The 24,562-nt window shown below is 55.4% G+C and overlaps 4 protein-coding genes across 4 annotated transcripts; 2 read left to right on the top strand and 2 right to left on the bottom strand.

Annotated features, from left to right (window-relative positions):
- Positions 1 to 4,295: 4,295 nt before the first annotated feature.
- Positions 4,296 to 7,324, top strand: CTHT_0005440 (mitochondrial carnitine acetyltransferase-like protein; the record flags this gene model as incomplete). The annotated part of the gene is made up of 3 exons (XM_006691016.1): positions 4,296 to 4,812; positions 4,867 to 7,086; positions 7,161 to 7,324. The coding sequence occupies 3 exons, from the start codon at positions 4,296 to 4,298 to the stop codon at positions 7,322 to 7,324; spliced, it is 2,901 nt and encodes a 966-aa protein (XP_006691079.1).
- Positions 7,325 to 8,323: 999 nt separating this feature from the next.
- CTHT_0005430 (uncharacterized protein) lies at positions 8,324 to 11,501 on the bottom strand (the record flags this gene model as incomplete). The annotated part of the gene is made up of 2 exons (XM_006691015.1): positions 8,324 to 9,764; positions 9,850 to 11,501. The coding sequence occupies 2 exons, from the start codon at positions 11,499 to 11,501 to the stop codon at positions 8,324 to 8,326; spliced, it is 3,093 nt and encodes a 1,030-aa protein (XP_006691078.1).
- A 3,823-nt stretch (positions 11,502 to 15,324) lies between these two features.
- Positions 15,325 to 16,696, bottom strand: CTHT_0005420 (putative transcriptional repressor protein; the record flags this gene model as incomplete). The annotated part of the gene is made up of 3 exons (XM_006691014.1): positions 15,325 to 16,311; positions 16,407 to 16,575; positions 16,659 to 16,696. 3 exons carry the CDS (start codon positions 16,694 to 16,696, stop codon positions 15,325 to 15,327), a joined length of 1,194 nt encoding a protein of 397 aa, XP_006691077.1.
- A 503-nt stretch (positions 16,697 to 17,199) lies between these two features.
- On the top strand, positions 17,200 to 19,992 carry CTHT_0005410 (uncharacterized protein; the record flags this gene model as incomplete). The annotated part of the gene is made up of 2 exons (XM_006691013.1): positions 17,200 to 19,065; positions 19,243 to 19,992. The coding sequence occupies 2 exons, from the start codon at positions 17,200 to 17,202 to the stop codon at positions 19,990 to 19,992; spliced, it is 2,616 nt and encodes an 871-aa protein (XP_006691076.1).
- Between the last annotated feature and the right edge of the window lie 4,570 nt (positions 19,993 to 24,562).

Here is a 24,562-nt window from a genome sequence, read left to right as displayed (position 1 = left end):
GAGGGAAAGACGGGTACCTATGTAGTTCGCTGGAGCCGGCATGGAGCAGCACGGCGATGATCTTCCCCAGGTTTTTGCGGTGCTGTTGGCTGGGCTAAGCCTGGCCTGGAACCTTCAAGGTTTTGATCGTCAGTTGGCTGTGCTGTGCTCTGTGCTCTGTGCTCACTGAGCCTCCATCCATGGACCATCCAATGCCTGCGGCTGCTGGCGTCGGTGGCTTTGTGGGGTTTTCTTGGCTTTTTCTTCAACCCCACGCTCCACCTCATCACAACGTAAGTGCCCGTGGGATGGAGACGCTCGTGGAGAGAAACCCCGCCCAATCCACCAGTCCACTGCCCAACCCAGGAACGCATGTCGGGGTGGCGCGAGCGAGCAGCCAAAAGAGCGAACAAACAGCGAGCGAGGAAGAACGAAGTACCGACCGTTTTTGTTGTGGAAACAAAGGACGATCGGGCAGTCCCAGAGCTGCGCTTGCCGCTGGCGCCGCCGCTTCTTCGTGCCCTGTCCTTTGGTCCGAAGTCGCTGGATGCGTAAACCGAGTGCTCCGAGGTCAACGATGAACGTGGGAAGTTGGGAGGATGTAGTTGTTAGGTTGATGGTCTTCCTGGAGTCTTATGGGGATGGTCTTGTGGTCTTGGAATGGGGTGGAAGTCAACCAGCCACTTGTGTTAGTAAAAAAAAAAAAAAATTATTAAGAAAAAAAAGAAAACGAATCCGAAATTCCTCCCATCTGTAAGGCAAGGAGATTCGATGGCCTCATCGTGCATATATGTCCTGACAAGCCCTATGCCGTCTTGAGATCCTGTTGCATGGCAGCACGTGCTCATCGTGCCTGGCCATTGAGTCTTGATGCTCGATCTAAGGACCCAGAGCAAACGCCCCGCGTATCCGTTGAGCCGGGTGAAACTCATGCTTGGCCGGCGCTGCCGTTCTCGGTACCAGTCCATCCCGTCCATGATCCCATCATGGGGTACCTTGCTACCTCTCATACCATCGTACACAGTAAATCCAATAATAGAAAACACTGTCCTGGGTACTGTCTGCCGTCCCGCGCGAGGGCTCGTCTGCACTCTGCAGTGGCGGCTGAGCACCCGTTCTGTGCATGTCCCGTGTCCCTGCTTGTCGGCTTTCACATGCTTCCGTGGAGTCGCCGCGTCGGCATGTTGGAGGGTGAGCGTGGGAGCTGTAGGTGGCTGTCAGTAGGTGCGTTGGAGGAGGAGTCTACAGTGAGCTGTTACTGTCGACGGCTTTCAAAGAACACTGATGGATGGCTTTCTCTTGAGATGATCGGGTAAACTAGAAATTCACTGAGTAACCATAAACAAGATACTATACTCGACTGTATTCTGCATAGAACCTATTCATAATTCATCCCATCGATAATTAACTCATTAATACATACACAAAATGCTTCAAAGGTCTCTTTCTTTTTTTTTTGTTCTTTTTTTTCTTTTCTTTTTTATTCTTTTTTCGTCCGTCTCCAACTCGTCATCGACCCCAAAAAAAACCCCCACCTGCCAAAACAGGAACTGAAAGGCCCCGGCGACCCCAGATGCGCCCACTTGGCGTGTGCCCCCATCCCTCGATTCAGGGTTTTCGTTTCAATGCGGGCACCTTGGGCTGGAGATTCGCCTGGTTTCTCCAACTCGTCCAAGTCGGTCCAACTGCGCTGCCCAACCATATTGCATCCTCTTGCCCGAGCCACGCAGAAGAGCCGTGCGGATAGAACCGGCCGAATGCCATAAACAGGCCCAAGCAGTGCTGAAGTTGCTGCGATCGAACCTATCGCTTCTTCAGAATCCAGTGAGGACCCCGACCAAGACGGATCGTGACCCCCAGATCGAAGTCCCAGTCGCTGGGCCGCACAGTGAGTGCTACGGTACCTCGCCGATACCTAGTACCGAGCAACCCATTGCACCACGCTGGAACATCCGAGCAGCAGCTGTCTCTGCTGCCAGTGTGCCCTTGCCCTGTCCGGTCGTGGACCGCAGTGGGGAAGAGGGGGGGTGCGCCGCTTGTCAAACGTCGTTCGGCGCTGCGCTGCACATTCGACGGCCTTCGCTGCGACCGGGAGGTGCATCGCTTCTTAGACACTTCAGGTAGGCCGTCAACTCCAATTAGTCTCTGTTCTTTTACTTGGCATCACTCGCTGCCAGGCACAGGCAGTCAGCCAGGTGACTCAGACCCTGGAGAGAGAGAGAGAGAGAGAGAGAGAGAGAGAGAGAGAGAGAGAGAGAGAGAGAGAGAGAGAGAGAGAGAGAGAGAGAGAGAGAGAGAGAGAGAGAGAGAGAGAGAGAGAGAGAGAGAGAGAGAGAGAGAGAGAGAGAGAGAGAGAGACGTAGGAATAAGCCATGAGCAATGAGATGACGAGGAAAGGATGGATGGCGAGGTAGTGAGCAAGCGTTGAGCGAGCATGGCTGACAGTACGACGGCGAGAGAGGCAAGGGATCCAAGGGTAGGCTGTCATCCATCTAACCCAGTTATCCTATCCACGATTCATTCATCCAGACTATCCAAACTATTACAACCTGCCTAGATCCAGGCCACGGGAACGGCGACCATCCAGCTCGGAGATCATCTCCAATCTCTGTGTGTCTCCATAGGTCTGCTCAAAGGTTACTCCGTACTCCTCGGGGACTCCAGATAACTACGTCCTCTCAGATTCAATGACACTCCAAACACTCTAGACACTTCGTCATTCGACTTTGTTCTACCTCCCTGCTACTCTCCTCGCGCTTCACCCGCACACAGAATATTCCGACGTACCTTACCTACCTGACCTCTATCTCGCCGCCACCGCCGCCGCCAGATCTAGGTTCTCTGCGCTAGCTCCGCGCACGTTGTACCTCTCTGCGCATCTCTCGTGGCCGCCGGTCCGCTCGGACAAGTTACCGCTCTCAGCAGTCGAAGGGTTTCGCTGGATCCATCGCATCCGATCGCATCCGCATCCGCATCTGCGTCTGACCGTCCAGGTACGTTGTACTTTCTTTAGCTGCGACTTTCTGTTTCTAAGCCAACGGCGAGACGAGACGTGGGCGCTGCGGCCCTTATCATTGGGGAAGTTAATGAGCAACACCAACACACCAAACCAACACGCCAAACCAACACACCAGCACACCAAGATGGTGTGTGTAAACGTGAAAGCCAACCGTGATGCTGGTTCGGGCCTGCGGAGCGACTGCTCGTCTGCTCGACCAACCCCGATCCAACCTGGATCCAACCTGGAATGGAATCAAAGCTGAATCCATCCATTCCTTTTTTTTTTTTTTCTATTTCAGCTATCGCGGCCACATTGTGTGTCATCGTCATCCCGTGTCACTGTGACAGTTGACGATCAATTTACCCAATCCATACACCCCACCCCCTCTCACACATTATCACACATTACACTCTTCAACACATATCGCTTCCCGTCTTCCCCTCCCCCGCTTGTTCTTGGCCCGCGCCCTGGCCCTGGAGCCTGGGAGCGTCCACATGCTTCAGCCTCTCCGAGTCTTCCCCAATCATAGCCCTGCTCCTCCTAATCCGTCTCTCTCGGCATCGCAGAGTGACGCAGTCCTCCCAAGGGGCCACATGCACAGGATCAACCTACTGCGGTGATAGACAGTAGGCACCCAGCCCCAGCCCCAGCCCCGGCCCCATGGATGATGGAACAGTTCATGGTACCCTCCTCCCCCCTCTCCCAAGCCAACAAACCCTTCCCTCCCTTCTCCAAGGGCACATCTTGTATGTACTTTGGATTAGGTTCGCTTCCCGCTTCCAATGGCTGTCGTCGCCGACCGCGTGCGCCGCTCCGGCATGTGTATGACAGGGAATGATACTTGCTACTTGCAAGTGACGACGATCAGGCCGACGGCGCGGGGTTCCACACTCTCCAGAAATGATGAATCCATGACCTTGACCTTACACACCCTTTCCAGTCTCCCCGTATCCGCCGGCTTGTTATAACAGTATCATCCTGGAGTCCCATCTCATCATCTCATCACCGAGGATACCATCTCCATCTGCCCAGAACCCACCCTCTTCTTTCTTCTCTCTCTCTCTTTCTCTCTCTCTCTTTCTTATCGTCTCTTATCCACTTCCCTAGTCTTGCTGCCGTCCTCATAACCCCCGGCCCTTTTCTATCTTTCTATCCCTTTTCTTCTCTTCCCTTTCTCACTCTTCATCGAATGCCTCCTTACTGCTTCTTCGACTGCCATTACTTCTACCGCACAGCCCTGCGCGGTCTCAATATCAGCACCCACGTCTCACCCCTCTACGCCTGAGAGAGTCTTCGAGACCCTCGGCTGACGAGAATGCCTACCAAAGTCCGTACCTTCGCCGCCCCAAGGCCTCTTGGTGAGACCCTGGCCAGTGCTGCTGTATCGCCGGTATCGTCGCAGTCGGCTGCTGCTGCTGCTGCTGACTCAGTGCCGCGCTCGCTGCCCGAGTGTCCTTCTACCATTTCTACTCCTGTCAAGACTCTCACCACAAAGACTACCGCCAAGACTACCACCACCGCCATCGCTCCGAGCCGGGACGCTCGCAAAAACGGCATCAGCATGGCGTCCACGCCGCAGCCCGAGCCCGAGCAAAAGTCCGCTAAGGGCGGCGTGACCTACGCCTATCAGGACAAGCTGCCCAAGCTGCCCATCCCCGATCTTGAGCAGACATGCCAGCGCTATTTGGCTGCCCTCAAGCCCCTGCAGAGTCCTAGGGAACATGCCGATACCAAGCGCGCTGTTCAGGAGTTTCTGAGGAATGAAGGGCCTGAGCTGAATGAGAGGCTCAAAAAGTACGCTGAGGGGAAGACGAGCTACATTGAGCAGTTCTGTAAGTTGCTCTGTCCCGCGCGTTGCTCCCGAATGTGCGTGCTGACCCCTTCAGGGTACGATTCGTACCTCAACTTCGACAACCCCGTTGTCCTCAACCTCAACCCCTTTTTCCTTTTGGAGGATGACCCGACGCCGGCCCGTAACAACCAGGTCACTCGCGCTGCCTCGCTCATCGTGTCGGCCCTCGAGTTCGTGCGCGCCGTCCGCAAGGAGGAACTGCCGCCCGATACGGTCAAGGGCACGCCTTTGTGCATGCACCAGTACTCACGCCTGTTCGGCACGGCCCGCGTGCCTACCGATCAGGGCTGCCAGATCGAGCAGGACCCGGAGTCCAAGCACATCGTCGTCATGTGCCACGGCCAGTTCTACTGGTTCGACGTGCTCGACGACAACTCGGACCTCATCATGACCGAGAAGGACATCGCCATCAACCTGCAGACCATCATCGACGATGCCTCCCAGATCCCCATCCAGGAGGCCGCCAAGAGCGCCCTTGGCGTGCTCAGCACCGAGAACCGCAAGGTCTGGTCTGGCCTGCGCGAGGTGCTGACTCGCGAACCCGGCTCCAACAACGCCGACTGCCTCAGCATCGTCGACACCGCCCTCTTTGTCGTCTGCCTCGACTACACCGAGCCCGCCACCGCCGCTGAGCTGTGCCAGAACATGCTCTGCGGCACCAGTCAGATTGAGAAGGGCGTGCAGATCGGCACGTGCACCAACCGCTGGTACGACAAGCTGCAGATCATCGTCTGCAAGAACGGTAGTGCGGGCATCAACTTCGAGCATACCGGCGTCGACGGCCACACCGTCTTGCGTTTCGCCTCCGACGTCTACACCGACACCATCCTGCGCTTCGCGCGGACCATTAACGGCAAGGCCCCGACCCTCTGGGCGTCTACCTCCCCCGACCCGTCGAAGCGTGATCCTGAGAGTTTCGGCGACGTCAAGACCATCCCGCACAAGCTGGAGTGGGATCTCATCCCCGAGCTGCGCGTCGCGGTCCGGTTTGCGGAGACCCGCCTCGCCGATCTCATCGAGCAGCACGAGTTCCAGTGTCTCGATTTCAGTGCCTACGGCAAAAACTTTATTACCTCCATGGGCTTCTCTCCCGACGCATTCGTGCAGATGGCCTTCCAGGCGGCGTACTACGGTCTGTATGGTCGCGTGGAGTGTACGTATGAGCCGGCCATGACGAAGATGTACCTCCACGGACGCACCGAGGCTATCCGCACGGTCTCTGAGGAGTCGGTCCAATTCGTCCAGACCTTCTGGGGCGAGCACCCCGCCGAAGTGAAGATCGAGGCCCTCCGCAGGGCGTGCGCACGGCATGTGGCTACCACGCGTGAGTGCGCCAAGGCGCAGGGGTGTGATAGGCATCTGTATGCCCTCTTCTGTTTGTGGCAGCGCCTGGCAGAGGAAGAGGCTGCGGCGGAGGAGGGGCTGAGCAGCGTCGGCGGGCATTCGAGCCCGCGGGACGGGATGTCGGAGGGCGGGGACTCGATCGTCGGAAGTCCTGGTGCCCACGGCGATGAGCCGTCGTACCTCCTCGACGGGGAATATACCTCCTCCTCCACCACCACCACCGCCACCTCCTCCTCCCGGCAGAGAAACGGCGGGCTGACCTCGCCGACGCTGTCCTCGAGCACGAACCGCCCCCGCAACGACTCCATCACCTCTTCCATCTCCTCCCGTTCTAACCGTAGAGAATACCGCCCCATGCCCGCCATCTTCGCCGACCCCGGCTGGGACAAACTCAACGCCACCGTCCTCTCCACCTCCAACTGCGGTAACCCCTCGCTCAGACAGTTCGGCTTCGGCCCGGTGTCGGGAGACGGCTTTGGCATTGGGTATATCATCAAGGACGAGGGGATAAGTATCTGCGTCTCGTCGCGGCATCGGCAGACGAAAAGGTTCGTGGAGACGATCGAGTCATATTTGCTCGAGGTGAGGAGGATGTTGAGGGTGGTGAGTGCGCTGCAGGGGGGGCAACTGGGGAAGCCGAGGGGCGGGGTGAGTCGGGTCAGGGAGATCGAGGCGCGCTTGAACGGCTTGACTATCAATGGGAAGAACGGGGTGAATGGCGGCGTGGTGACGAGCGCACCTGGCGGTGCGGTTGGCGGGAATCACGCCGGTAGTAATAGCAGGGCGAAGTTCCAACGGGGGAGGTTGATCACCGGGCTGCCGTCGACAGGATCGCTAGATAAGAGTGGCGGGTGTGCGAGCCCGACGGAGGAGAGTTTGGTGTTTAGTGAGGATGACGAATTGGGGGGGTGTAAGTCTTGCCCTTTTCCTTCAACTACTAACCCGTCTCGAGCGGGAACTAAACTAAAGTGTCTTTTGTTGCAGACGGGTTCTTCGACTCCGGTATGCTGATGCACGCACTCAGGGGGCGTGATGAAAAGCATCATCATCATCATCATCACCAACAGCAGGAGGAGTGGGACAGAAGTGCGGCGGCGCAGGCTAGGAGAAGGGATGTGGGAAGGAAATTGAGGTTAGTGGATTATTAGACTTTTTTTTTTTTCTGGCATATCTCCTTGTATCTTTTTTTTTTGGGGGGGGGGGGGAGGGGAGGGGAAGTGGGGGGAGGGGAAGAGAGGGGAGATGATTATTATGCGTTTGTCTGTTTCTTGGGTAGGAGGTTGGCCGGGCTAGTTGGCATTTGGCATAGGGGATTGATGATATCCGTTTGCAGATGCAATGTTCGTTGATTTTATGTGTATCTTGGATAGGGAGATTCGAGTTTAATTGTATGCATCCGGAGTGTTGAATTAGATGGGTTGTGGCAGATTAAAGTTTTTGTTTATGTCTTGATGTGTGTTTGTGTGTTATGCAGACCTACTGCAACACTAGGAGAGGAGACAATCGACTCAGTCGAAATGTATCTATCCCGAAGTCAAACCATAGCAGCATTGTGATATGTGGTATCATCTATCAGTTATAAATCCTCAAAAGTGATACAAGATCCAAAATAGACTCGCAAGCCGCCACTCTGCCCGAGAGTCAATGCCAGCATCTCCCTTCCTGTCTGTCTTGCCTATTATCCAACCAGTAAACCAAAACAAAACCAAACAAAACAAAAAGAAAAATAACTATATATTCTGAGCTCAGCTCGAGCCCGCCGTTCCAGCAGCCGTTAGAACATAAGTATATCTAAACGTCAAATAAACCAAGGAGGTAGTACAAGCTAGAGGTGTATGACAGTAAGCGACACAAGCGGACATAACGATGGTATAAGTAGGGGACCCTCGCGGGGGGGGGGGGGGGCGGAGGAGAGGGAAAGAGAGGATGAGTGGGTGGGAGGGTAGGGGAGATATAATCAACCAACACAAAAGAAAACCCAATGATCGACGAGGTAGACAGACAGCCTAGCTGACATCTTCTTCCTGTGTAGGTCATGCATTAAACAAAAAGATAGGCAAGTGAAAAAAGAAAAACACACACACACACACACACACACACACACACACACATACATCAGTACCAGCCAGAGCTGGTTGACTGGCTGGCTAAACCAGCCCCAACCACCTCAACGCCTTATCCCCTTTCCCAGCACCCCACCTCTCCCTTTCCCTCTCCCTCCTCCGCCTAAAATACAGAGGCATCAGCCTCCTCTCATCTTCATCATACCACTCAAACTCATCATCCATCAAAGACAACGCCGACGAGGCAACGCTGATGCTACTCCCGGCTATACTCCCCTTCCGACTGGTCCTCCCTAAGGATTCCAGCGTGAGCTCATCTCCGTAATAATACCCCGCGCCGCGTCGACCGGTGTTGGAAGAGGGGGAATACCCCTCCGACGTGACCGGCCTATCCGTCGAGATGGCTACCCCGGCCTCATGGTTGCTGACATCCACCACCATGGACCCGGGCCGCTCGGTACTGGGATCTGAACTATACCCGTAACCATTACTTGTTCCGCTGGGCGGAACACTGACGACTATACTTGGGGCCGGCATCCCCCCGGCAGGCGTAGTAGCAGCAGCAGCAGCAGTAGTCGTAGTCGCAGTCATCGTAGTCGTAGTCGTAATAACAGCCGCGGCGCTGGAAGTCCTAGGTGGTGGGGGTAAAGGCGGGTCTGGAAACGAAGACGAGGATGAGGTGCCGTAGTTGGTGGGGCCCCGGCGGATAGATGTCTGGAGGGTGGCGGCGCCATTACGAGTGCCCGGGGCTGAGGAGCGAGAGGGGAGGTCGGAGGAGGCGGTTTTGCGGGAAGGGGGGTTGGATGCTATTGTTGGGGAGGGGGGACGTTGCTGAGGGGGCGGGTAGCGGAGGGCGGTTGGATATGGGTCGGATGGCGAAGAGGGAGGGGTGATGACCAGGGTTGAGGTCGAGATGCGTGAGGAGGCTGACGAGGACGGGGCAGTCGTTGGCTGCACGAGTTCGGTGATGATGGGCTTGACGTTGGGACGGTTCGTGCGGGGCGGTGATTGCGGAGGCTCGGGCTGGGGCTGCTTGTACAAGGCGCGCTCGGGAATGTAGTAGTCCGATACAGAGATGAGGCTCTCGCGGATGGCGGCTACAAAGGCGGCCGTCTCGAAGGCGCTGGCGGAGGAGGATAGTAGGAAATTGGCATTCGAGAATGAACAGGCTCCTAGAACGGCACCGGAGAGTGAGGAGCCCTGGCGAGGGTTAAGAGCACGAAAACCTTCACCTTCACTAGGGCGCCGATCACCATCTGTGGACTGTGCCGAGCTGTCCCCGTGAACAATGCCCACGACCTTCATCAGCTCAACGCCGATTAAAGCTTGAAGAGCAAGCACAGTGGCGAGATGCTCGGCAGGATACTCGATGAGCAAGAAGCGGACGTTGGGATGCGTCCGAAGGTATGTCTCGAGGTGAGGGATGATGAGTGCAGCCAGTAGAGTGCGGTCGGCAAATGGATTGCTCGTCTGCTTGGTCAGAGGTTGCGCGGTGAAGGCCTGCATGGCATTTGCAATCAAGTAGCTACGTAGGTGACTTTGGGTTAGCACACATCTAAGCCGAAGCTTCGTGGTTATTCACTTCCGTATACATCCATCCGTATACATACCGCAGATCTAGTCGTCCGCTCCGGCAGAGGCCACTTGACTTGAAGCCCAGCTTCTCGATTTGCCCAACGATCTCGGCCACGCGATCTCTCTTGACTCGGCTCTCCGCGCCAACGGCCAAGATCATATCCAGCCGCCTGCCATCAACAGACGAGAGCCTGCGAGGGTCGCAATCCAGAGGCTTCCACACGCCGTCCTCGGAATCGGATGCTGCATAGCTCGTGTCCCTGAGAGGGAAAACCGTGGCCAAGAACGAGCGGAGATGGTTCTGAACAGAGACTGCTGCTTCCTGGCTGACGCTGAGGCTGTAGAGCGTTGTGTCCGTTGCTACGCTGGCAGTCGTCGGCGAGTGACCTGGCGGGGTCGGCAAGCCGTGGACAAGGGCATTCTCCATCCAAGGCGATTCACACCCTAAGCGTTGCGCGCTGTTCATCCGTCCTCGATCCCGATCATCGGGCTCGACGGTCGTTTGGGCGTCCGATCGGGACTCGTCTCGGAACCGTTCTAGGATGAACTCCTGGACCTCGTTCGGGCTCTCAATATCGAGGAGGAGCACGACATCTTCCAGACGCGGGAGTGGTTCGACCGGCTGTTCGTCCTTCTCGTCGCCGGCGATGGGAGCCGTGAGCGCGTGTTCTTCCCGCGCGTCGGTCTGATTTGGAGATGCCAACGGACTTGCAAAAAACAGCGTCGCGTTTTCAGGCTTTTCCTTAGGTGAAAGCTCCGCCTCGGCTGTCTTGGGCCTAAGCGGCTGCGGTTCGCGCTCCAAGAATGTCTTCGGAGAGAAGTGTGATGAGTGCCGGCGATGTGTCTTTACCACAGCCTCACTGCTCCATGAGAGAGGCGTTCCCGACCTTGGGATCTGGATGCGAAGCGGTGGCTTGCGCGTGTTGGAGGTCGCTGCGGATGTCTCTCGATGCGTCTCGGGAGCTCCGCTAGAGACCATTGAGCTAAGGCTCTCGCGGGGACGAGGACGGAGACGGGAACGGGGACGGGGACGCGATGGGATGTCAATCAGCCTAACGGTCAGGTCCACGTCTTCGTTGCCCGGCTGCAAGAACTCTGTTTCCTTGTCGAGGGCGTCGGCCGCCCGCATGGCGCGCAGGATGCGACTCTCGAAGCTGTCGTCATCGTCGACGTCCCATCGGTGCTGGAAGGCCTCATCTGCCTTGTCCGTGGAAGCTGACTTGGGGCTCTGCAGCCATGACGTGTGCTCCTCGCCGTCCGAGTCACTCGTCCTTGGTCGTCCGGAGCTCTTCCCCACGACTCGGCTGTAGGTTGCATAGGCCACCTCAATGTTGCCCTCCGCCTCGTGTTCCATAATGGCTGATAGGCAGGCAACCCTGACAGACATAGATCCACCGTGGGTAAAGACGAGGCGGGCCTGCGCTTCCCCTGATGACGAAGGCCTCAGGAAGTCCAGTGCCTCGGAGTGCCGAGCCAGCGCTGCTTGGTGGTATCTACGGACGAGAGCGCGTGCATCGAACGATGTTTGCTCGGCGGGCCCGGGGCCATTGATGTAGTGCTGGATGCTAGGAAGCACAAGAATGTCTGGGGAGGACGGGAGCAGACGCAGCTGGGTCGATACGAGGTCGGACGGACCCTCCAACGCAATAATGGCTCCCGCCCGTTGCGGAGTGATCGGCGGCGCCATGTTTTAACTCAAACGTCAAGATTGACAATCTTCGACACAGGTGGATTACGTCTCCACGACAACGAACCACAACGCCCAGGAGAAAAGATCGTCGCCAACGGCGTTACTGACTCTCCGAGAGAAGAGAAAAGAAACAGGAAATTGCTGTCTTGTCTTGTCTTGTCTTGGAATGCGGACGGAGGCCGAATTTCTAGAACTTGAGAAATGTTTGAGCAAGCTGCAAGTTCCCCAGGGAGAACTCCGAAGCTCACCACACGGGAAGCGGCCCCTGCTGTTTCGTGAGCGTGGTGAGCGTGGTTCTCGTGGCTTGCAAGGGGAGGGAAAAAAAAGGTGTAAAAAAAAAAAGAAAAGAAACAGCCACGTCCGTCCAAACAAGGAAATCGGCGAGAGTGTAAGTCGTTCGAGGCACCGCGCAGAAGAGGATGTGGCGTGCGGTACAGCTGGGGAACGCTGGAGAAAAGCTGGGGTCCGAAGGATTTGCGCCAGGATGTTGCTGGAGACGATAAAAGACAAAAGCCGAAGCGTGCAACAGTATGACAGACCAAGATGGGGGAGGATAATGATATGATATGAGATGAGATTGTCTCCGGCTCGATGATTCAAAATCGGACGGGATTGAGACAGAGTCTAGGAACCTAGGAAACACGTTGGGTATAGCCGACTGTGCGACCGTTCAATCCCAATTCCCACTGTGTGTGGTCAGTTGGTCAATGGTCGACGGCCCCAGATTATCCAGCCAGCTAGCCGCGAGAAAACGAGAGAAGAAGAGGAACTTTTGTTGGCAGGTTATGAGCCGCCAGCCTGCGGCTATGAAGCAAACAATGCAATGCGCACACAACACTCAGCAGCGGGGGGCAACCAACGGATTAGCTCAACACCACACCATCACAACGGCCCACAACAGCCCACAACGCCGAACGGATCACCGCCGCTCAGGCAGTCTTGTTCTGCCGCTTCTGCTGTACGTCGTGCCGGCTGTACCGACTGGGTGGATGTGTTCGGCTGCGGGTGCCTGTTTGGGTGTCTCGGGGCAGAGCAAAAGCAGCATCAAGATGGGAGCTGAGAAATCCGCAGTGTCCAGAGATGCGGATCAAGCGAGGAGTAGTGACGGGTCCTGTCTGGATGCTCTGGATCTCACTGCAACGTCCATCTCCATTGATATAAAGAACCCCTCAGTTTGCCATCTCAGCACGCTCGAGCCCAGGCCGTAGCGAGCATCGGCAAGCTCAGGATGGTCCAGATGGGTAGGTAGTGTACGGGCAGTGTACGGTAGGGTAGGATAGGGTAGGATCGTGGCGAAGATGGCGAGGATGCAGCAAGAATGTGGTAGGAGTGAGAACCTCCTAAGCCGCGGATCAGATTCTGTGTCCGGAACGATTTTTTTTTTTTTTTCCCTCTCATAGCCGGGAAGACTGGCCGGATAGCGACATGTCGCGCAGAAAAGTGTACAGAAACACGACGAGAGAGTGATTGGCTCAGAGACACCTGAAACGACGCTGTGCAAGCTTGCAGAAAACTCTAAGTATCTATCTAAGCTTGAGCAACGTGGGGCTCATCAACGCTTCCGAGATCAGGACCACACATCTCCATCATCTCTTTCTCCATATCGGAGACGACGACACTGATTTGATGCCTGCCTAGAGTTCGAGCGGCGGCCGGGGGTTGGCGAGAGGGATGCGAAAGGAATGAGAGGCTGAACGGCCCCGCTGCCGTTGCAGGACCCCCTTTGGCCTTCTGTTGATTGTTCTCTTGTCTGCAGGCTCACGGCGTTCCAGGTAGATGGAGAGAGAGCATTCTAGTCTGCGCTGCAACCTCAGTCTGGTAACTCTGCGGCACTCAATGGTGGCTTACACATACAGTACAGCACCGGCGTGTAAGCAGCGTACAACTAAGGTAATTTCTTTGGGAACCAAAAAAAAAAAATCAAAATAAATGGCACGAGCTGGAAATGGCAGCATCTTTCGAGGCCCATTTCGAATTCCTCAAGCACGAGGGCTTGACCAGCTGCAATTGGTGTTTCAAAAACCCGACTTCAGTTCGGATTCTTGCTCGAGCAGACTGCAGCCGCTGCATCTCTCATCCTTGTTGTCATCTTGGCCATCCTGTAAGGGAAGAAAGCTTGCATGTCGTGGCGCGACGGTTGATCTGCCCAACTGCAGGGCCGGCGGGGACAAGGCCCCATTTTTGGTGTCGGGTTGGTCGTTGCTGTGGATTCCCACCAAAACGGGCAAAATTGTAGAAACGGGAAGCGTGAGCAAGAGCAGATGCAATTTTTGGCCTTGACAAGATTTTGGTATCCTCGGCGCCACGCAAGAATGCTGCCCTGCGAACAGGCAAAAAGCACTGCAACCTGGGGCCGAGCGTCTCTCCGGGAAGGTGCTGTTGCTTCATCACGTTGCATGTCATCAAGGTTCGGAAGCTACAAGCTGCCAAAAGCCAGGCAATGTTAGCCCCTGTCGATCGGGCCAATAACGTTGTGTCATGTCATTCCGTATCTGGTAAAGTGCAAAATCTGGGCCCTATAGTGGGGCCGCCCCCTGCTTAGACCCACCTTCTCCATCCACGAGTCTAGGCTCCACTGCCCCACTAAACCATCTCTCGTTCGCATCTCCCACCGTTTCGACAGTTTGCCCGTTTACAGTTCGCAGTTCGCCATCCAACGTTTGTTGGTCTGATCTGGGGTGAGCCACAACGCCAAGCACCAATCCGGCCTCCGCGTGTTTGATGGCCGCCGACGCCCACTCTTTTTCCTAGTGCAGGCCTTTTGTCGAGATGGCGCTCATAGAGTGCCAATATGTTGACGCGTTGCCATCATATCCTTTCTTTTTTTTTTTCGTTGATCTGCCGCTTCTGCCGACAAAATGCTGTCAGTGTTGTTGTGTTGCAGATGAGAATCCAACCGGATGGAAGCGACCCAAGATTTGCTGCAGCCACAAACGCAGGCCCATCATCACATGGGCGATGATAATAACCACATGAATCCAACGAGTGGCGGACATCATCAGCATTTGTCGTAGACTGGCGGTTGGGGCTGAAGGACATCTAACTTCCAAAACGTTGAGCTCAGCTACTTAGACTCGTATCCCACGCGACATCTGCATCCCTCAAGAACCGGTTGTTTCACATCTATCACCTCCATCGATATACTGCGGCACGTGGGCTGGCAGCAAAGAACGGCGAACCCGAGGCACGGATGTCAGCGGAGAGTTGAGGTTATGACAGGGCTACGGCTGCCATGTAATCATGATCGCCCCGCATTTGCGACTCTCAGTTTCTGGTGTTTCTTGTGTTCTTTATCAAAAAAGAAAGAAAGAAAAGAGAAAAGAGAGGAAAAAAAAGGCAAAATCATCCCGTGCCATGTGTCCACGTCTTCAGCGTTTGTGGCTCAATCCTCAGGTTCTGCAGCCTGCCGACTGCCCCTGCATAGGTAGAGTCATTCCTGAAATCTCCGCAACTGGCGCGCGCCTAGTCTTCTCCAGCATCCAATCCCGTTCGTGCGGCATGTGTTTGGAATGGCGTCCGCAAGGACTGATTTCTCTTGACCTTCGGTAAGCCGCTCAGGGACTCCCCCCGAGACATCAAAGACAAGTCAGTCCGGTGTTGATGGTGTCCCCCCTTCCCAACTCCTTCCCCCCCCCCCCCAAAAAAAATTGGGACTGGAATTCAAGACCCAGAAGATATGAAGAGCCATGGAACGCAGACGGAAAGATGCAGTCTCCTACAATCAACCTCACACTTCCAGCAGCAAGGGCATTAGGTAATCCGTGTGTGACATCAGCCAACAAGCATAGGCTTCATTATACTCCGAGAATAACAGCAAGGTCTAGTCATCCTCCTCCATGAGCGCTGCAAGCTCGGCCTCTTCCTCTGGGCTCAGCAAGCTAGCAGGCGCTTCCTCCTTCTTCTCCTGCTCTCCGGCTGCCCACTTCTCCTGGTCCTTGACCGCCTTATCCAGCCCGGCCTGGTCGAGCTGCCATATCCGGACAGTACCGTCCAGACTTACGCTGCAGACACGTGCCCCTCCGTCCAGAACGACCAGGTCGATCACCTCGTCGTAGTGGCCGACCAGCGAGCACTGCAGCTTGCCCGACGCCCGATCCCACACCTTCACGTCTTCGTCTCTGCCTGCCGTGATGACCCACTGATCCGTAACGGCGACAGCCCGGACGTGGTCACCGTGGGTAATGGTGTCCTCAACGGCGAACCCCTTAGCCCGCGAAAGGCACTTGGCCGTGCCGTCACCACTAGCCGTCCACAGATCAACATCATCACCAGTCTGATCCAGCAGCAGCCGGTACACAGTCGTCTCATGTTCCAGAATAATCCCCGGCCCGCTCTCACTCTGATCGGGCACCCTCTCCCACCCATCCAACCTAATCTTCCACCTCCTGATATGCGGGTCACTGCTGGCGCTTACAAGACTGATCTCATCCTTGGTTGACGCCTCCACATCGACCATCAGGTCCTGCACGCTTAGCATGTTGACCGCGCTGTCCTGAAGCGTGTGCAGCCGCTGCCCCGTCACCACGTCCCACACTATGATCTTCTTGTCTGCCCCGCCGCTGATCAGCACGTGCTTGCCGCCCACCGTCGCACACACCACCGCCTTGACAAAGTCGCTGTGTCCGACAAACTTGCGCCCCGGGACCCGGGTCGCTAGGTCCCAGGACCAGATGGTTTTGTCCCAGCAGCCGGCGAAGAGCGTGCCGTTGTTGGGCCCGCCTACGGCGACGCTGCAGACGGGGGTGGTTGGGCCGCGGTAAGTGGGGCGGGAAGGCTCATCGGGGTTCTGGGAGGGTGAGTATGCGCTCTACGTAAACCACTTCCACAGCAGTCATGATCGGGGGACGAGTCGAGATTGCCCCGGACTCATCTCCAAGCTCGAAACTTGTCACACGTACATACATCCAGATTGACTTGCCGGACGCATCCCGCGGCCTCGGCCACCAAGATGCTCCTCGACGGCGCCCTGGGGTCCGGAATAGCGGCCAGGATCTTGGACTTTAGCGAGATGGGATTGCCCAACTTGTTGCTGGATTTGGCGGCGCGTCGCTCACGCTTCGCAACTTCGGCACTGTCGTTCCGAGGTCAGCACGTACTGTTTACTTAATCAAAGAGTCAGGAAACCGAGCTTCAGTGATTTTTGTGAACACTCACTCGCTCTCGAAAAAGTGACGCGGGTCGGACGACTGCATCTTTGTTTTATGAGAGAGTTTAAGTTGTTAGCGAGTGGAAAATAACCAGTCAGACGCCTATGTGAGAGGGATTTCTTCTTTATTATGGTCCGACGTAATCTTTGAGTTGCTGAGCTGGAACTGTGTAAACTTGGCCGTTGAGTTGGGTTGAAAAAGGGGGTAGCGGACGCTGCCCTGACGGAGGGCAGCGGACGGCAGCAGCTGGCGTCCCGGACCGAAGACCCCCCCCTCGGCAGGGGTTAGGGTTAGAGTAAATTGAATGTGGGGCTGACGCGAAAACTAATGGAAAACGCGGTCGACGCGTCCCTCGCGTCCCCGCGCTGGGCAAACCTTGGAACTGGGCAACTCCCCACCAACATCACAGCATCACAAACCCTGCTGGCCCTATCGGTGACATCCCGTCCAGTCCGGAGCACCGCTGCCAACCTACTGCCAAGATATTGACGTCTACTCCCTAGTCTTATTCCTCGAATGTCCATACTCTTCCACTGAAGCAAAGGCACATGGCGTCCCTCATCGCCTCGCGCCCCCGTGCGCGGCCCGCCCATACCCATGGCACCACCCGCTGCGCCTACACGCCCGACGGCACTCGCCTCGTCACCGTTGGCTCCAACAACACCATCCGCCTGTACAAAACCGGCTTCGACGGCGAGCCCGACAACATCGACGACTGCCAGGAGCAGAACCTGGCCGTCGCCGCCGCCAACACTTTCTTCGTCGCTGGCGCCGAGGACGGCACCGTCAGCTACTACTCGCTCGATACGCTCGTGTTCGATCGATTTCTGTTGAGATGCTCGCTGCCTGTGAGGGACGTGGCGTTGTCGCCGGACGGGAAGTGGTGTGCGGTTGCGAGTGATGAGTTGACGGTGAGACTGGTCAATGTGGAGGATACCTCGCGCTTGAAGACGCTTAGGGAGCATAAGGCTCCCGCGAAGCACTTGTCCTTCGACCCGTCAGGGCACGTTCTGGCGCTGTCCTGCACAGATGGCATCATTTACATCTATTCCATGACCGCCGACCCCCCCGAGCTCATCCGCAAAGTCGACGGCGTCATCGGCCGCGTCGACTCTGACTCCGAAGTCTCGACCCGTGTAGCCTGGCACCCGGACGGGCGGGCCTTCGCCGTGCCCACGCCCACTCGTGACATCCAAGTCGTCTCCAAACACGACGGCGAGAAGCAGCGCGCCTTCGCTCACGGCCACGAGGGTCACATCACCGCGCTGGCCTGGTCCCCTAACGGCGCGCTGCTTGCGACAGCAGGCAAGGACAAGAAGATCCTGATCTGGCTGGCCAAGGACCAGAGCGTGATTGCGCGGTACGACTACGCCAACGTCATTGATATTGCTTGGCACCCGACCCAGAACCTGGCGTCGTTCACGACGTCGGATGGCGAGGTCTACATCTGCCCGGAGTTTGTGCCCGAGATGTTTGAGAATATGCTGCGGCTGCCGAAGCAGCCTGCTCCGTTTATCCATGATCCGAGGGAAGAGATTACTAATGGGCGGAGGGCGGACGCTGGGGCGCATAATATCCCGTCTCGGCCGAGGAGGCCGCTGGATGATGATTTGGATGATTTGTTGGATGATGGGTTTGGTGGGCCCGGTGGTGACGAGGACATGGATGATGACGGGTTCGTCGTGGATGACGATGGTGCAGGATATACCCTTAACGCGGCGCGCAAGCGTGCTGCGGAGGATGATCTCGGGGCATACCCCAACAAGCGCAGCGCTTACTTCCAGCCACAAGTCCACCCGCCCTTTCAGCCGGGCTCGACTCCCTGGAGGGGTAACCGCAAGTATCTCTGCCTGAACCTGGTCGGCGTAGTGTGGACAGTCGACCAGGACACGCACAACACGGTGACCGTCGAATTCTACGACCATGCTTTCCACCGTGACTTCCACTTCACCGACACCTTCGGCTACGACAAGGCGTGCCTCAACGACAAGGGCACGCTCTTCGCAGCCCCTCCCAAGGACGACCGCCCCGCAGTCATCTTCTACCGCCCCCACGAGACCTGGGTCCAGCGCACCGACTGGCGCATCGAGCTGCCTAAGGGGGAGAGCGTCCTGGCCCTGTCGCTGAGCGACTCATTCGTGACAGTCACGACGTCGGCGAACTATGTCAGGATTTACACACTGTTTGGGATCCCCTACCGTGTTTACCGGCCTAAGAGCACGCCCATCGTGACGTGTGCTAGTTGGAAGGACTATGTCCTAACTATGGGCAACGGCCCGGTTGGGCCTGACGGCCAGTGTCGTTTGTTGTACTCGATTCAGGATATTAAGCATGACGAGATGTGCCAGAACGAGGACACTGTCGCTCTGCCCGAGGGCGCGAGCGTTCAGAGTGTCTTTTTCTCTGATCAAGGTGTAAGCCAATCCTCCTCCTCCTCCTCCTCCTCCTCCTCCTCCTCCTCCTCCTCCTCCTCCTCCTCCTTCTTCCTTCTTCTTCTTCTTCTTCTTCTTCTTTTCCTCCTCCTCTCTATACATACCCCTTACTCCCCCCTACCTACTCGAGACAAGACAAGACTTTGCTAACAACCCCAGGACCCCTGCATCTACGACTCAACAGGCACGCTCCTGACCCTCCTACACTGGCGCCAACCCTCTCGCGCAGTCTGGATCCCCCTGTTAGATACCAAACTCCTCCCGCGCCTCGCCTCTGGCCGCAAGCACGAGACCTATTTCCCCATCGCGGTCGCCGACAACAAGTTCCACTGCATCATCCTCAAGGGAGGCGAGAAGTACCCCTACTTCCCGCGCCCGCTCCTCTCCGAATTTGACTTTTCCATTCCCCTCACCTCTGCCCCCCGCGGCGGCAAAAAGAAAGACAAACGCCGTCCCGACAACCCGGACGACGAAGATGAGTTCATGCTCTCCGGTCCCTCCGCCGATGAGGAAGAAGAGGAAGACTCTACCTCCCCCGAATCCGAATCCCTCCGCCTCTCCCAATCCTACCTCCTCCTCTCCCTCTCCTACTCCCAACTGGCCGACCAACTGTCCCACAACAAGATCCCCTCGGTCTCGGACCGCGCCCGCTTGGCACGTCTACAGCTTGACATTGACAAGACGCTGCTCCAGATGCTGGCGCTGGAGTGTCGGATCAGCAACGGCGATGAAAGATCGATGCGCGCGCTGGAGATTGTGAAACTCATGCGTGATCGCACGGGCAAGATGCTCGAGGCGGCCGGAAAGGTGGCGGAACGGTATGGGAAGAGGGTGTTGGGGGAGAAGATCAAGGAGTTAGCTGAGAAGGGTGGAGATAGTGATCGGGATGAAGACGAGGAGGATTATTGAAGATGGTTAAAGATAGGGGTAATGGTTAGAGTCGAGTTGGGTCTATGAAGGATAATGGATGGATAGGGTATTGGGAATGGGATCAGGGAGGTATCGGATGGATGGATGGATTATATAGCTGTCTATGGGGTTTGGAAGTAGATATATTTGTCAAGCGTGATGAATTGCGACTACTATTTCGATTATATTCCGACTTTTGTGATGGTGTCCACAAGCTTCTGGTATTCATCGAACTTGACTGTGCTCGACGACTCTTGTTGATACCAAACCTTTTCCTGCTCAGCAACAACGTTCGTTCCCGTATAAATCTGCTGCCCTTTATATTCAAGACATCAGCTCTCGTTTGGAGATGAGAGTCTACGAATAAGTACTTACCTAGGTAGGTAGAGATCATCTACCGCCCCCCCCCCCTTTAGCCTCTCCTCGCGTTTTCACTTTCAACCCAGCTTCCTTCCAAACTCTCTATATAGCTTCACGCGGCGCCCCTTCCAACAATTAATCCCCCCCACTGGGTTGGATAGTCAAGCGGGAGGGTCGCGGTTACCTGCAAGGACAGTCTGATATTCCCCACCTGGAAGTCCTGAGGTTCAACTCGAGCTGCGGTCAATGATTTTACCCATCTCAAAAATAGGCCCGGGGAATGGGTGTTGGGGTGGGGGTGTTTCTTTCGCTGACGCTGTACCGACAACTGACCGACCGCTCGCCTCTATCGCCGCCGCTACCGTCCTACGACGAAGTGAAACTTTCCCGTCTATGAGGGAGTTTCGTAGCCAGTCACCTCATATCGGGATGTCACCAGCCGGCGGGCTGGTCGATGTGCTTTTTTCAATTTTTTTTATTTCCATTTATTTTAGTTTATTTTATTTTATTCTATTTTTTTTTTTGCGATTTTTGGCATCATATCCTCTCGCTCTGTTACCACAACGTACCTTCATGAGAGCAAAAGTCAAATACCTAATTCGATTGCCTAGGTAGCGCTAGTGGTGTTTAAAGTTACAGTGTACTGAATACACCTGGCACTTCCTTGTGAGGTAGGGTCGTCAGTACAATCATAATGGACATGTCAAGAATTAAAAGTATTCTGCTTTTGATGAGGGCAAGATATTGTTGCCATCTCTAGCGTTGGACAATCACATACTGCTGAGCACCCCCTCTGTGTAGGCCTCTAAGACTGGCCCATTGACGATATGTATAGTAGTATTCATAATATAACATAGGGCGTTTGGTTTCTTCCTCGGTGCATAACACCTACTCTTATGATTCACGTTTTCTTGTACACATGCGGTGCCGCCTCCAACTCGTAAAACACAAGGTGCCATGTCTCTCTAAGGAGATAGTCGGGTTTTAGCGGCACAGTGACCTGAAAGCTCGCATCTGTCGTGTTGTCCCGGATGACCTCTCGGCTTGTATGAGTTCAAACTTATTAAACTGAAATTCTCCGAAGCATATAGTGTCTAGGTCGGCCGAAAGCATTCCGCGACATGACGGGAAGAGTGGTCCGGATTGCTTCCTCTCGTTTCTTACCAACAAAGAGCTACTTGGTCAATCTTACCAAAAAAAAAAAAAACTTGATAATTACTACAAAACCGAAGAAACTCTAACATGGAGCTTCGTGGGAAAACGGTGAAGTTCATCGGAAAACACCGATATGGTGGTCAGCATGCCATCCTAGATCCCACTTATGTTACTCTCAACCCCCTCTTTGGGCAGATGAATACTCAAAGGGGGATGAGGTGTATATCCAAAGGAGCAACCAAACTGTCCCAGACCGGTAATATTGGGCTTCCAAGGGCTGACAGAAACTCAGGTGAGTGGTTCTGATTGATCGCACTGGCAGAGTATGTCAGAGAGAGAACAGATCCAACACGAATCGTGGGAGATCCTCCGATGACTACCAAAATTTACCTAGGCACTCACTAGCAACGGGAAGTAAGTAGCATCCTTGTGATCAAGCAAGGGCAACACCAATGATACTGCCACCTTGTGACGTAGAGGACGTGCTGACGAAGGCTTGGCGATGTGACGTTGGCCGATCGCGACATCAAATCTGAGGCATCTCGAAAAGCCAAGAAACATTAAAGGTGTGTGTGTGATGGCGTCCGTGCTGGACGGGGAATCAGGAAGCGGAGAATGATCTAAAGGGGCAAGGACCAAGGCGATCATGCGAATGGAACGTTGCCGGGCAGCCTAGAAATAGAGATGAAACACTTCAATTGGAGAAGAAGAAGGAGGTCTTGTGCAAGTTCAATACCGGGTAGATTGGGCATTTATCTTCTGTGGCAGGATTCCATGAATATATTGTAGGTCAAGGAAGCATATCCGCGTTGCCATTACTTCAGTACCGAATTTGACTTGGCCAGTCAAGTGTCAGAGTGTATGTTGGGCGTGATAGATATCCAGCCGCAGTCACGACATCGAGAGGAGGGAGCCTTCCAGGTTGGTCTCATATGCTGCATTATGGGCGGCCATGGCCAGTAAAATGCAGTCAGTTTTGGATGTCTGGATGGACTATGACATGGCCAACAACCCCTTTGCAAGGCCTTGGTCTAATCCCATTAGACTTGAGCAGAGCTAAAATCCAAGACCCGTTGGATGGTCGGCACACATGAATGAGAATGACAGCGAGGAGCAATATAACCTCGGGACGAGTAGACCCGAAGGCGGCGCCGTTTGCTGCTGCCAGAGCTCAGCAGCATTCGGGTTGCTGTCCGGAAGATAACCTAAGCGGAATGTACTAATGGGATTAGAGGTCTCGGGATATCGGTAGTTGGCCGGGGTGGGTGATGTCTGACTGTGCGAAGTGTGCAAGATCTCAAGATCTCAGGTTGGGCCCGGAGAGGAGGGAGGGAGGGTCGACAGTTGGAGCAATCCATGTGATGGGGCCGAGTGGCCGCTGAATAGCGGCCGCTGGAAAGGATGCAGCCACGAAAGTCTCCGGCTTTCACTTTCCCGTTTTGGACATGAATGGAAACCCAGTTCGCCTGCCAGGGCACCTCACTCGTCTGCCTGTCTACTTGCAACCCATGGATGGCAGGTGCTGGTTCCAAGGTTGTCGTGATGCTGAGTTCAGTCTCGACTGCCCTGTTGGGTGTCGTTTGGGGAACCTTCGAGCGGGGGAGGGGAATCCTTGGCCCACTGAAAGAATCCAGACCAGGATTGTCCAAAAGTCAGAAAACCCACAAGTCCAGATCCAGATCCAGATCCAGCCCGTTATGTTGACCGATGGCAGGCTCATGACAGATGAATATTTGACATAACGTCCCAGGTTTGTTTTCTGAAAAGTGAGCGGGATTTAATGTTGTTAATCTCCGCGCTAGCTCCCGTCCCCGACCTCGATCGGAGTGGACAGACAAGAACACCCCGCAGACCGAGAAAAAAAAAGGATGCAGCATGCACCTCATTCCATTTTCTCCCCTGGTTTCCATGCATTTTAACATAAACACAGGGATTCTTGCTCGTACTGTCTGGTGGGTGTTTCAACTCTTCATCACCCACGTTTGTGGTTCATGGACCCTCTAGCAGCAGGCATGTGGCAAAGTAGCAGAGCGAGGATGTGCGACACCGGCTCACGGCGGAGCGGAACATCACAGCCCTCCATGGTGGTGGATGGGCGTCCTTCCACTCTCCCGCAGGCGGCCATGAGCGCCACGGGCTGCCAAACGACAGCAATCAGGAGCTCGATCCGGCGCAGTATTGACTCGATCGATCGCCGTCCCCTCTTCCCAATTTCAGGCATGCCTGCACAAGCCAAGACGGCACCTGCTCGCCCTGCCGGTTCCCGGCCGCCGGGGCAAGGATGCAAAGACGACAGTGGTAATGAAAGGATGAAGTGCAAAGATATTGTTGCATATGAGAGACAGTTGTTTGCTCGAAACTCGAGTCTGGTTGTTGCAATTTTTTTTTCCCTTTGGCAGTGAGCTCTTCGAAGCACTTACACCATTGTGCAAGTCCCTCCCTCTCTGGACTCTTGGGTTCACAAATCTCACCTGTCCCCATCACTTGGCCACCCCATTCGCGCATGTCTTGCGAGTCGCGCCGCTCAGGGCCCGGGCACTCTCAATTGGCGGGTTCCCACGGTTGTCTCTGCGCGACATCCCACGACATGAGGCGCTGGAACATGGCGCGAACGAAGTTCGAACGGCAGGGGTCCAGGGATGGCCAGTGAACTCGGGTTGCCGTTCAGTGTCGCCCCGTTCGCTCACCTGCACTCCCACACATCCATGCTGCCCACGGTCCAAACATCCCGCCGCACTCAAGATGCGCCAGTGAGCTCGGGCTCCGATTCCACGGCCAAGATAGGTCCCAATTTTGGCACCCTGGTCCACCGAACCCTTGCCTTTTTGCTTCTCCTGTCTTGCCTTCTTCCGATCCATCACACACCAATTGCCCCTGCTGCATCCGGGCTCTGCAGACTGCATGAGAGGCTTCTCGCGATCGTGGAGTTCCAGTCTATGTGGATACTTTAAGTCCAGATTCTAGCGCGGTCTTTAGAAAACCGCGATGATAGTGCTCACCGGAATAGCCCATACAAGCGGATAGCATTCATCTTTGCGATTCGACATTTTACCCT

The sequence above is a fragment of the Thermochaetoides thermophila genome, assembly GCF_000221225.1.
Source record: "Thermochaetoides thermophila DSM 1495 unplaced genomic scaffold scf7180000011806, whole genome shotgun sequence".
Taxonomy (NCBI): Eukaryota; Fungi; Ascomycota; class Sordariomycetes; order Sordariales; family Chaetomiaceae; genus Thermochaetoides; species Thermochaetoides thermophila.
The sequence above is the reverse complement of the archived record's forward strand: the minus strand, read 5'-3'. Positions and strand labels throughout refer to the sequence as shown.